The 12,282-nt window shown below is 27.9% G+C and overlaps 1 protein-coding gene across 1 annotated transcript; it reads left to right on the top strand.

The window, feature by feature from the left end:
- The first annotated feature begins 1,105 nt into the window (after positions 1-1,105).
- LOC126554346 (uncharacterized) lies at positions 1,106-4,652 on the top strand. Its single transcript, XM_050209430.1, has 2 exons — positions 1,106-1,561; positions 3,906-4,652. Exons 1-2 carry the CDS (start codon positions 1,468-1,470, stop codon positions 4,280-4,282), a joined length of 471 nt encoding a protein of 156 aa, XP_050065387.1. The 5' UTR covers positions 1,106-1,467; the 3' UTR covers positions 4,283-4,652.
- Positions 4,653-12,282: the final 7,630 nt, after the last annotated feature.

Here is a 12,282-nt window from a genome sequence, read left to right as displayed (position 1 = left end):
ATGTTTTGTATTTTATCAATGTTGTGTACCTAAGTATTGTATGACTTCCATATGATTAGCCTTGCATGATAACAATACAATTTTTTTAAATGTTTGTCAATTGTTTTTACAAATCATTTCATTTCATTTATTAATATTAGTTAAATAATTATTATGCGAAGTGTCGTTGCAATTTTTACTTTTTAAATACCTATTAATTATTATCAATTGTAATGAGTTTCGGCTAGAAGAAATATAATATAATATGTATTATATAGTATACTTTATTTTTCATCGAGTATATTTAACGCAACGAATAGTAAATCTGTATTATAAAAAAAATTATAAATTAATAATCAACTATTTTTTTAGTAAAAGCAATAATACAAGCCTTCAGTTAAATATGTGATAAGCCTTGATCAAAGAAATAAAAAAAACTAAATGAAATTTTTAAATGTAGCTTGCTCAACTATAATTTTGAGATAAAGGCATTTTTAATAATACTCTCGAAAATGAATTTAGGAATTTTTATATGAATTCCCATCATTCAGCGAAATAAATAATGAAATATTTAAACAAATATTTTATTTACTGTGTACTTTTTGTAGACTTAAAATAGTCTTCTGAAAATCACCATGATGATTATTTTTCTTATGTTATGTTTTAATTGAAAATTATTCATTATAAATGTATACATTAAATAACAAATATGTTTTTTTATTGTGTTATACTTACTATATACACTGTCACTGCTGTCTGTTAAAACTGAAATTGGGAATTTTATTTCTTAAAATAAAGAATATTACCTATTACCTATTTATTATTTTTATCACACAATTACCTAATTATAACGTACCTACCTACCATAATGAATTACAGTAATCTCTTGTCAGTGCGGAGTACATGCAATATTTTCGCAGGCCAATACCTACTGCAGTATAATATGATGAATTTACGTCGCGGAACCATGCGATTTGTTTCTATATAAAAATCGTATAACATAATCGTATAATATAATATAATATAATATAATATAGTACATATTGGACAATTGGTGTGAAATATTGAAAAATAAATATTCTTATTTTATTAAAATATCTTCTCGATTACGTGATATTGTCTTTATATTTTTAACGTGCACGACCGACGTTTATCGACCAGAGACATCCAACGCCGCCGCCGAAATTCCGCAGTGCAGCAGATGTTTGACATGTGCGCATTTCCGTGTTTAGTCGTAGTTTTGGACCGGTGGGTGGATGGGTGGTCACATGGGCTGGCTGAACGATGGGTGAGCGGGACAGTCGGAGAGGAGTGCGACCAATAGAATTGCCGTTCGCCCGGTGATGGGAACCACCACCGCCGCCGCCACCGCCACCCCATCAATAGCTCATAAAAAGGCACGCAGCAGCGCCCGATCGTCATTTCGCGTTACTGTCTACTTGGTGTTCACTCAATTATTACATCGTCTATAGCTTCGCTTCAAACACGATGGAGTTTGTGAAAATTATGATATTGCTGATGGCCGTCGTTATGCCGATCATACATTCATTACCAACCCAGACAACACCCTCGGAATTACAAGGTAAGCAATTAGAGTTATAATACCTATTTATATTTATAACATATAAGCGTGCGAAGACACCGCTGTTTTTGATGGCAGTAAGATTTCGGTCCGTTCTTTAAAATCACCATTAAAACCGTCCATAGTTTCACTTTTTTTTCTATTGGATATCAAAATTAAATTTTTTTGATTATTTGTGTTTTGGATAAAAAGTTATACCCACAATAAGGTATCTACTATAATGTGTACCTACTTTTCCAAAAGCCTGTGGTTGATATTTATTATTTATATTATGATAATATAAAAATATAAAATATATATTTTAAAGACGGCGGTTGCCCAATATCATACACATTTATTATATTATTAAAAAGGAAAATTTGAAAGGTTGATAGTTTAAGACCGCACATTTGATTGTTTTAAAAACTAAACATATTTTATTGTTAAAAAAAAAAAATAGTATATAAATTAAAAATAATTTATATATATTTAATTAAATGAAATAAATAATAAAATCACATTGTACGTGAAGTCAAAAAGAAAAGCGATCACATTATATGTTGTTAGTTGTTACTTTACTACTTGGGAAATAAAATTTAAAATCGTATCTTATCTGTAGACGAAATGAGATTCATGTAGTTATAGCCATCTGTGTATAATCCCGAAAGTTTTATTTTTATGATTTTGTGAACTTGATTGAATATGATTAACTGGTGTGTAGTTGTTGGATACAAGTATTTTAAATTTCGCGCGGTCATGCCGTAACAATAGCGTGCCGTAATGTTGTCACGCCGGAGCGTTGTCCGTAATCCAACCTTTGGACCCCCGATATCGTCGCGACCAAGCTCGCCTTCGCCGGTGTCCCGTCGCCGTTACTCCGCCATTGTTTTTGTTTTGGCCGTCTGAGCTCATCCGAGCTGATCGTCGTTCCGCGCCTTGTCGTATTCTCGATCGTAGTGTTTTTTGGCTCACTTGCTACCCGGCTTATTGTATTTTGTGCCGTCGCCCGTCCGTTTCTACGCAGCGCGACCCAAGCCGGTCTACTCACCCACATGTCTTTTGCCCGTCCGTTCTACGCTGTGCAAGCACGTGGCCGTGTTCCTCGTCATTTTTTCTATGTTCGTGCCGTCGCCCGTCCGTCTTACGCAGTGCGACCCGTGTAGTGCCCCCTTTTTCGCTATTCGCGTATTGTTCGCCTGTACGACGTCGATTTCGCCGCGCGAACACGTTAAAACATATTCAACCATTTTGTCACTTTTGCGGCGGTCTACGCCGTGACAACGGACGCCCACGCGCAACGGTTCGCGACCGTTATTGCCATCCAAGCACGCGTCGTCCGGTGGTTTTATGTTTTCCACGCTCGCTCTATTCCAGTGAACTAACGTACACTCGTACGCATCGTCGTTGCCCCGTTTTGTCCTGAACAACATTCGCGCAGCTGTCGCAGCTCCATTCAGCGCCCTCGCCGATTATCATCGACCGGTTATCACGTTGTCAACATCAAAATCGCCGGTTATCAGGTCGTACACGCGATTTATTATTTGTTATTTTTAATTGGTCGTCGATTTATTATCCGACTTTCCGACGTTGTAACTCGTATTTTGTATTTTTATTATTTTGTTCAATCGTTTTCCGCCGATCGATTTGTGATCGTGCGCCTGCATATTTACTAACCCTAGCACGTATGATTATTTCTCTGCAGAACCGACGCAATAAATTATATATATATTATCAGTCATAAAATTCTATTGTTTTATATTTGTGTTAGGGTGCCTTCACTCACCATCGCTAAATTATATAATATATTGTTGTCATAGGAGTTAACCAGCCTCCTCACCCCCACTATTAGTGTTATACAGTCCACTCTCTACCAGGTTACAGGATCTTTTACTGATTTTTTGATTTTTTGAGTATATAGCTATAAAATTATCACCTCGTAAAACATTAAGTCCAATGGGTTGGTACATAATTGAAATTGTAAATGAAACATTATTCAATATTTTCCGGTCACGGTCGCCACAATGACGCGCCTATGATTTATAGATAGGTATTATTTTTTCTGCATAAAATTTTCATTTATCGTTTAGAGTCTTAACGTAGTATACACAATACACATACACAAACAAATAATAAAGAAAGAAAGAAAATACACATCTTTAAAAAATCAATACTTTCATCGTCTCGTTCAAAATCTAAAAACCATATATTATTCAAAAAATTTAATAGGCAATAGACTCAAGACTTATAACTATATATTTTACTATTACCAATATTATTATTGTTTTATTATTTTATACATTAATGTTACATTTTGATTGTTATATCTACTGCATAAGTGTACTGTATATTATACCTAATATTTCAGGTGGTGAAGACAACTCAACACCATTTTTTCTTGAAATCGAACTGGATCGTGGTCAGGAACAGGCAGATATAGATAATAAAAGAAATGATATGGATTTAATAACATTTATCAAGAATAAATTGGCTTTAAGAAAAAAAAATCTTCTTGAAAAGCTAAAGGACTACTCACTTCTAAAGGAAACATTTCATTTCCCATTAGGTATTGGAAGTCTAAAGGGATTATATACATTCCTATTCAATATAGGTAATATCCGAGAAAGGAGAAGTTTTAGATCATCGGCGAAAACAACAACAACAACAACCACAGAACGTTATGGAGATTGGGAAATTGAAAACCCTCCTAATGATGGAGACACTGCTCTTACTATGTACAAGTGACTTTCTTATAGATAACAATATGTTTGTTACAGTAAAATATTATGAGATAAAAAAAAAACATTTTAAATAATTTGTTCTTATGTAGTTAAATTGTAACATCTATTAATGTATTTTCTTCAATAATAACAATAATGAATTATGTAGGGAAAAGTATAATTATATATCAACGTTCCCAATCATGTAAACATATTAATATATTATACTGCATTGCTATAGTGTAGACGGTACAACGTTATATGCGGAGTATATTATATTATTTATATGCGTTGTACTACCTATCGTAGTTATCATATTTTATTTATTAATATTTATACTAATTTTAATAATAAAAATTAACTGTATGACAAATAAATACGTATTCATTTTACAATTCATTTAAGTGTAATTATTTTAATCTGGAAACTATTATTTATGTGACATACTATTTCAAGACAAATAACACATAATTGGTTATGAACATGCGTTCATGGAGAAATTTCAAGCTAATAAATTACCATCATAATTAGGTATATTAAAAAAAAAATTGTGTAAATAATGACACGATTATGGTAGGAGAGTATAACAAATATAAATTAATTTTGTAAATAATGACACGATTTGTGCATGGTAGCGGGAGTTTATCAACAACGTTATAGTAATATTTTAATTTCTGATACTTAAACAAAATGTTATGTTTATTACTAAAATATTTTATAATTGTGTAAATATTGCTCATAATTTGATGGTAATGAATTGTTTTTTTGAAAACGCAAAGCAAACAATTCTTGTAAATGATTACTAAATGTTTTAGTATACGCCAGTCATGACTAAATAAATTATTATTTATTTAGTCATGACGCCAGTTACATTTTGACGTTCTACTAATAAAACAAAATACACAGAATTAAAATAAAAACACAATATTATGTTAATTTATAGTAAAATTGAATTAAATATTCTATTAATCAATGATATAGGTAACTACACTCTGATTGCTTAAAATAACAATTAAAGTTGCTGCGCTTTCCAGGATTTGAAATTTTTATTTTTTTTGTTAACAACTACAGTTGTATTAATAAATTAAAGGGTTCAACTCCATTTTCATTACTTTATGAGTAAATTATTATAAAGAGTATTTAATAATTGTAAGTTGATGACTACACTGAACCAAATATCACTAGTATAAATAATAATATGCAATTATCAATTTTTAATAAATATACATTTATTGAAATAATAAAAATTTTATTAGTTATACAAAATTATTATAAAATTAATAAATAATGTGTTTATAATAATAAACTGGGCTTGTAGAATTTAGAAAATATTTAGGTAATAAATAATAAATAAAATTTTAAAATGGAACTTTTTTTTATTATTTTGATCAAATAGATTATTAAATTAATAAACATTATGTTCAAAATAAAAATTTGGTTTTTAGATCTTACAAAATATTAAAGTTATTATTTAATAAAATATAGTTAAACAATTAATACAGATTTTATTATTTTAAAAATTAATAGTATTAAATGTATAAATATTATGTTTAAAATAACAATTCGGCTCAATATTTCTACTTATATATTTTCATGAAAAACATTATTAACTTATGTCCTCAAAAATCGAGATTGGACATAAATTATTAAAAAGTATTAAGTACCTATATAACCTCTTAAAAAGCGGAAGTGTGGAGTAGTCCTCTTAAGAAACCGGTACGTGCCCGTAAACAGCATGCTTGTAAGCAATTGTTTTGCGGGAAAAAGAAATTCATACCTACACAATACTAAAGAAGACAATAATTTCCGTCGTATCGTTTTTTTGATTGTTATGATTGAAACAAAACAAATATTGTTATTTAAAATTCGTATTTTTTTTTTTTCAAATTTCAATAACTTTTTTTGTATCTTACTTCATAAAAGTTATAATGTTCGCGGTAAAATTAAATTCAGTATTTAGATAATGATCTTTTTAAATTTTATATTCTGAAGAACATTAAAGCTGTACCTACCTATATGAAAAAAATGAAACTAAGGATCACGAGGAGTCGCTTAATTTCAAGGTAATTATGGTATTATTATTACTTATGTCTTATACTATGTACTAGTTAGTAGTAACTATTAAACTTTAATACTATTAGTGGTACCAGTAATATTATCCAGATACCTACATGATTTTTCTAATAATTAAGTATGTGAGATTGTACGTATTCTCTGGAAATATGAATCAGTTAATGTCTTCCATATTTTAGTCTATTAGCTAATCATCTTACTACAGATAGTAGGTACACAAATTATACTAAGTATATGAAAGTTTTACTGCGCAAAATATGGTTTACTTATTTTAGTTATCATTTATCAATAATGTCATATTACGAGAAAAGTCTAATGAGATCGCAAAATAAGACTTCAACCATTTTCCACTCATAAATTCAAAATTATAGACCAGCTAGTGCTAGTAATTACTCTTAAATTTGACATCGAACAGAACGTTTCTCTAGTTTCTTTGCTCTCTGCTGCCTATAGCTATCGCCTGTCGTGTTCTAACATCTTATTCCTGATTAAAATCTGTGTAAGTACATTTATATTATAGTTTTAAATATGCAACATAGTTTTTATACAGAATAGTTTTTTTTTAATGCAGTCGCCGATCATTTTCTGGAACTCATTTTAATTTAGTCATCAATCATTTTTAAATTTTCGTATTTTCAAAGTTTTATTTCAATGTAATTTGTAATGCTAAAGATTAAAAATAATACACTTATTAGTTATTATAGATCTATATTAAAAAAAAAAATTTATTTTTTAAATTGATGATTATTAGTTTTACATCTTTGTACCAATATACTTTTATTTTGAATTTATAATATTCTAAATGTATGTTTGATGTATAAATATTGAAAGTTGGACTTGGTTGTTACTAGTTTTATTACCAGTAATTTTTTTATATATGTATACAGCAACCACTGTGCACTTAAACTTTATGATGTAAATTATGATAATTAATTAAACTAATATGTTACAACACTAGAAATTTATACACCAACTGTCATTCACATTTTCATAAAAATTTTGTTTTCAAGTTTAGCTTTTCTAAGTCTAAAATAAATAGGCACAATAAAATAAAGCATGCTTAATTAACAAGATAGAAAATAGTAATGAATGAAGGTTAATAGAAGTTTTTTTTTTTTTTTAGGATAATTAATTTGTAGATATATGATATATATCTTATATTATACAACTGTTTAGTTAGTCAGTACCTATTTACTTATATCAAATAATATATGTTTATATAATATAAAGAGTTTATTATTATATTGCTTTAAGTACTACTATTAATTTAATAGGTAATATGATTTGTTTTGTTTGTGAAAAAAATATTTTAACTTTTTCGGCACTGGTGGTACATTATAAAATAATTCACTTACTAAAATCTTCAAGTACATATGAGTGTACAGAATTTGGATGTACTCAATCATTTCCCAATTTAAAAAATTCTAAAAGACACGTATCAATAAAACATGCAAGGAAACCTATTACTGTACCAACTCAATCAACAATATTTAATAATTTAAGCAATAATAATGAAAGTAATAATATTGATACAAATTTGAATCACATAATAGATTCACCTCAACATGTGAATCATAATTATGCCACCATTGATACCTATAGCACCCCTGATGACAACCCCATATTACATGCACCTGTAGATAATATTTTTGACATTAATAATTCTATTAACTTATTTCATACTTCTGCAGTAAAATTTACCTTATCGTTGCTTAGTAAAAATAATTTTAGTAGAAAAGATGTTTTCGAAATCCAACGTGAAATAGAAAAAAATTTAATTAAACCAATAGAAAACTTAATTACTAGTTTCACACAAAAAATAATTAAAGAACCTATTTTATTATCAACTTTACACACAATTACAACAGCAATTACAAATACATTTGATTTTTGTAGCACAGAGTTTTCTTTAAACAGTTGGTTAATCAAAAATAATTTATATAATAATATCCAACAATTTAATATAAATGATGAAATTTTAGTTTGTAATGGTGGTGAAACAATATATAATGACAATGTTACTAAAGGTGTATTATTACCATTACATTTTCAATTTAAAACTTTTTTTGAACATTAAAACAATTTTGATATTACTTTAAAAATGTATGAACAGCTAAAAATCAGCTCAAATAATGAAAACACAAATTAAACACTTTATTCAAGGGCAGTTATGGAAACATAAAATTGCTCCATATAAAAATAAAATTGTTATTCCATACTTTATGTACATAGATGACTTTGAAATTAATAACCCATTAGGTTCACACGCATCTGTACATTCTGTTCAGCAATTTATTATAGTCCCTCCCTTATCTGATCAATCAAAACTTATAAACATACATTTAGCTGCTCTAATAAAGGCTGTAGATATGAAGGAATTTGGAAATGATTTATGCTTAAATAAATTAATAAGCCAAATAAATGATCTTGAGGTAAATGGAATCAATATAGTTACCCAAAATGGTACACAAGAAGTACATTTTATTTTAGGACTATTTCTCGGTGATAATTTAGGATTAAACACTATTACCGAATTTAGTAAATCATTTTCGGCAAATTTTTTTTGTAGGTTTTGTAAGGTTCATAAAACTGTAACTAAACATTTATGTAAAGAAAATCCTTCATTACTCCGTAATTCTTTAAATTATGTAGATGATATTGCGATTAATGACTTCAAGCACAAACTGGTATTTATAAAGATTCAGTTTTAAATAAGATAAATTCTTTTCATGTAATTACTAATTACAATATTGATATAATGCATGATATCTTCGAAGGTATTTGTCATTATAATTTATGTCATATAATTAATTATTATACTGAGGAGGTCAAGATCTTTTCTCTAGAAACATTAAATTATAGAAAAAAGCATTTTAACTATGGCCCTATAGAAGTAGGAAATATATCACCTCCTATAAAACCTATTCATATAACAAACTTTCACTTAAAAATGTTAGCGAGAGAAATGATGACATTTGTTTATTATTTTTCTTTAATCATAGAAGATTTAATTCCCGAGGATGATAATGTGTGGTTATTTTTTTTAAATTTTTTGGAAATCATTGAAATTTTACTCACATGTCAAATTTCTTATGCAACAATTTTCCATCTACAACAACTAATAGAAAAGCATATTATGACTATATCACATTGTTCAAGGATACATTAAAACCTAAACACCATCTATTAGTTCATTATCCAAATATTATCAAATACTCTGGTCCTCCTAAACATTTTTGGTGTTTTAGGTATGAGGCCAAACACAAAGAGATAAAACTATATGCACATGCCATTACATCAAGGAAAAATATTTATTTGTCCTTAGCCAAAAAATATCAATACAAATTTGCATACAATATTCTAAATTCTTCTCTTAATGTTAAAATTAATCTAAATAATAAATATGTGAATGATAGTAATTACAATCAGCTTATTTTAAGAGCTCTACATTTAAAAGTAACCAATATATATGTTACTCACAGATAGAATTTAAGAGTACATTATATAAAATAGGTTATTTCCTAACAAATTTTAATGATGAAATTTGTGTGTATGAAATTTTAGAAATTATATTTGTTAAGGAAAATTCCAGAGTTCAGTTTATTGTACAACAAATAGAAATTGATTTTTATAACTCCCATCTTAGAGCATATCAAATAAATAAAACAAAAAAAAGCGGGAAAGTGGGTACCGTTCTGCTGTACATTAGGGGGTGGGGTTAACCTCGGACTAGGATAGGTTAAATTTGAATGCAATGATAGGTATCATTGTATACGAAAAACGATTCTGAACGAAGGTTATTTGTCAGTCTAGGATATAATTTCCAGTGTTGGTGAAAAAGGTGGTTTATGTTTTAATGGCCTGAATACACCAAAATTTAATTTTTTTTATAATTATTGTAAGCTAAACTTATGAAAAATCTTGTATTAAATTTTCAACTCTTAGCTATACAAACATTTTTATGAATTATACCTACAAAATAATTTGCAAATATTCATGATTTTGACGAATTTTCGTCAAAATTTGAACTTCAAATGCTAAAAAAAAATTGTGCCTATGTATTCTTATAATTTTTAATCACTATAAGAATAACATATGAGGAACTTTGTATAAAATTTTAAAGTATTTTGATTGGGAAAAATTTGAAAATTTTAGTTTACTATAAATAGCTCAAAAAAACTCAAAATATTTTGAAAATTATATCTTGTAAAGAAAATGCCAATCTAAATAGCTGGTAAAATGTTCATGTATCTACGACTTATACTTTTTGAATAATAACAAATATTAAAATCGTTTGAGGATAAATCGTTATCGTTATGCGATTTCCTAAAAATTTAAAATTCAAACGCTCTTAAAATTTTTCCTATAATGATGCTTCGAGTTTTCTCTATATTTATTCTCTTATAGGTTATAAGAAAAACCTATAGAAAACTTAGTGTTGTATTTTGAATCCTTAGTTATAGACACAAAACATTTTATGATTTTTAAACTTCAAAATTACTTGCAAATTTTCGCGTTAACAACAGATTTTGTAGAAATTTGAACTATAAACGCTTATAAAAAAAAATTGTGACTAAACGATTTTTAATTTCTTTTAGCTACAATAAGAACAAATCATAAGGAACTTTGTATTAAATTTTCAAGTTTTTTTGGTCATCCAACAATTTTTTATCGACACTTTAAAAAAAATTTCTAAAAAAAATCGAAAATTTCAGTGGTCTATAAATAAATCAAAAAAAGTCAAAATTTTTTGAAAATTTAACTATATACAGATACTACTGACATTAACATTTGGTGAAAATTTCAAGTATTTTCAGTGATTAGTTTTTGAATTACAACCATAAAAAAAAAATCGATTTGGTCGAAAACTGGTTTTGCGTAAAAATTGACGTTTTTCCGTCATTTTTATTTGTGTTTCTCGATTTTTTTGAAAACTGTTGGAAAATGTCACTTTTACATCGGAAACCACCCCCATAGTTTGAAATTGGAGCATTATTTCGACTAGTTATGCTGTACACAGACACAAAAAAAAAAAACAAAAAAAAAAAAAAACACACATCATTGTAAAATCAATACATTCATCACTTCGTTCAGAATCTAAAAAATAACTACTTAATTAACTATCGTCAAAAAATAAAATTCCTGTAGGTAATATGATGTATTATGTATATGTATATATAAATATTTTTTTTTTAATAAATAGCTTATTTATCTAACTATAGGAGTATATGAATAAACACCCACGATTATTTTAGTAACCTTTTTGCTGACTTTTACAATTTCCGATGTTTTTCTTTCTAGATCAACTTCCATCGTATTTTTATTTTACTTAATTATATGTACCAGACTTTTTAACTTTTTTACCATCGATTTTTTATACCACGGATTTATTTACTCGGACTATTTGTCTAGGACTCTTTTACCTTGGACTTTTTGGTAGTTTATCGATAAAAACGATTCGGAGTTAGTCCCACGGTATGTTTGTTATATCGATAACATATGCAATAACAGCGACATATTATTAAAATGGATAAGAATAATCAGAAAAATAGATTACAGTCAGTTTAGTGTACAGTCACTGTCTGTTAAAATTGAAATCAAATCGGTATTCGGAAAAAAAAGCGCCGGCTTTAGGAAAAAAGAGCCCTGTACAAATTAAATACATAATACTTTTTTTTGTCAAAGGTCAAGGGCCATATAAATCGCAATGCACATAATATGTGTATAGTGTATATTATACGAATCATTAATATTATACATAATAATAATATGCCTGTGTTTTAGACGGCGATCAGTAGGTACATAAAATTATAAAAGTATAATGCAGCATTACACATAATATATAAAAATTATATTTTATTTTAAAACCAGCATTCTCCAGGAATCATATCACCAGTGACCAGTGTTAATTGCCATGTACCTATGTATATTCTGTATTATTTATATATATGG

The sequence above is a fragment of the Aphis gossypii genome, unplaced genomic scaffold (assembly GCF_020184175.1).
Source record: "Aphis gossypii isolate Hap1 unplaced genomic scaffold, ASM2018417v2 Contig00474, whole genome shotgun sequence".
Taxonomy (NCBI): Eukaryota; Metazoa; Arthropoda; class Insecta; order Hemiptera; family Aphididae; genus Aphis; species Aphis gossypii.
Note: the sequence above shows the minus strand (reverse complement) of the source record. Positions and strands in the feature narration are given on the sequence as shown.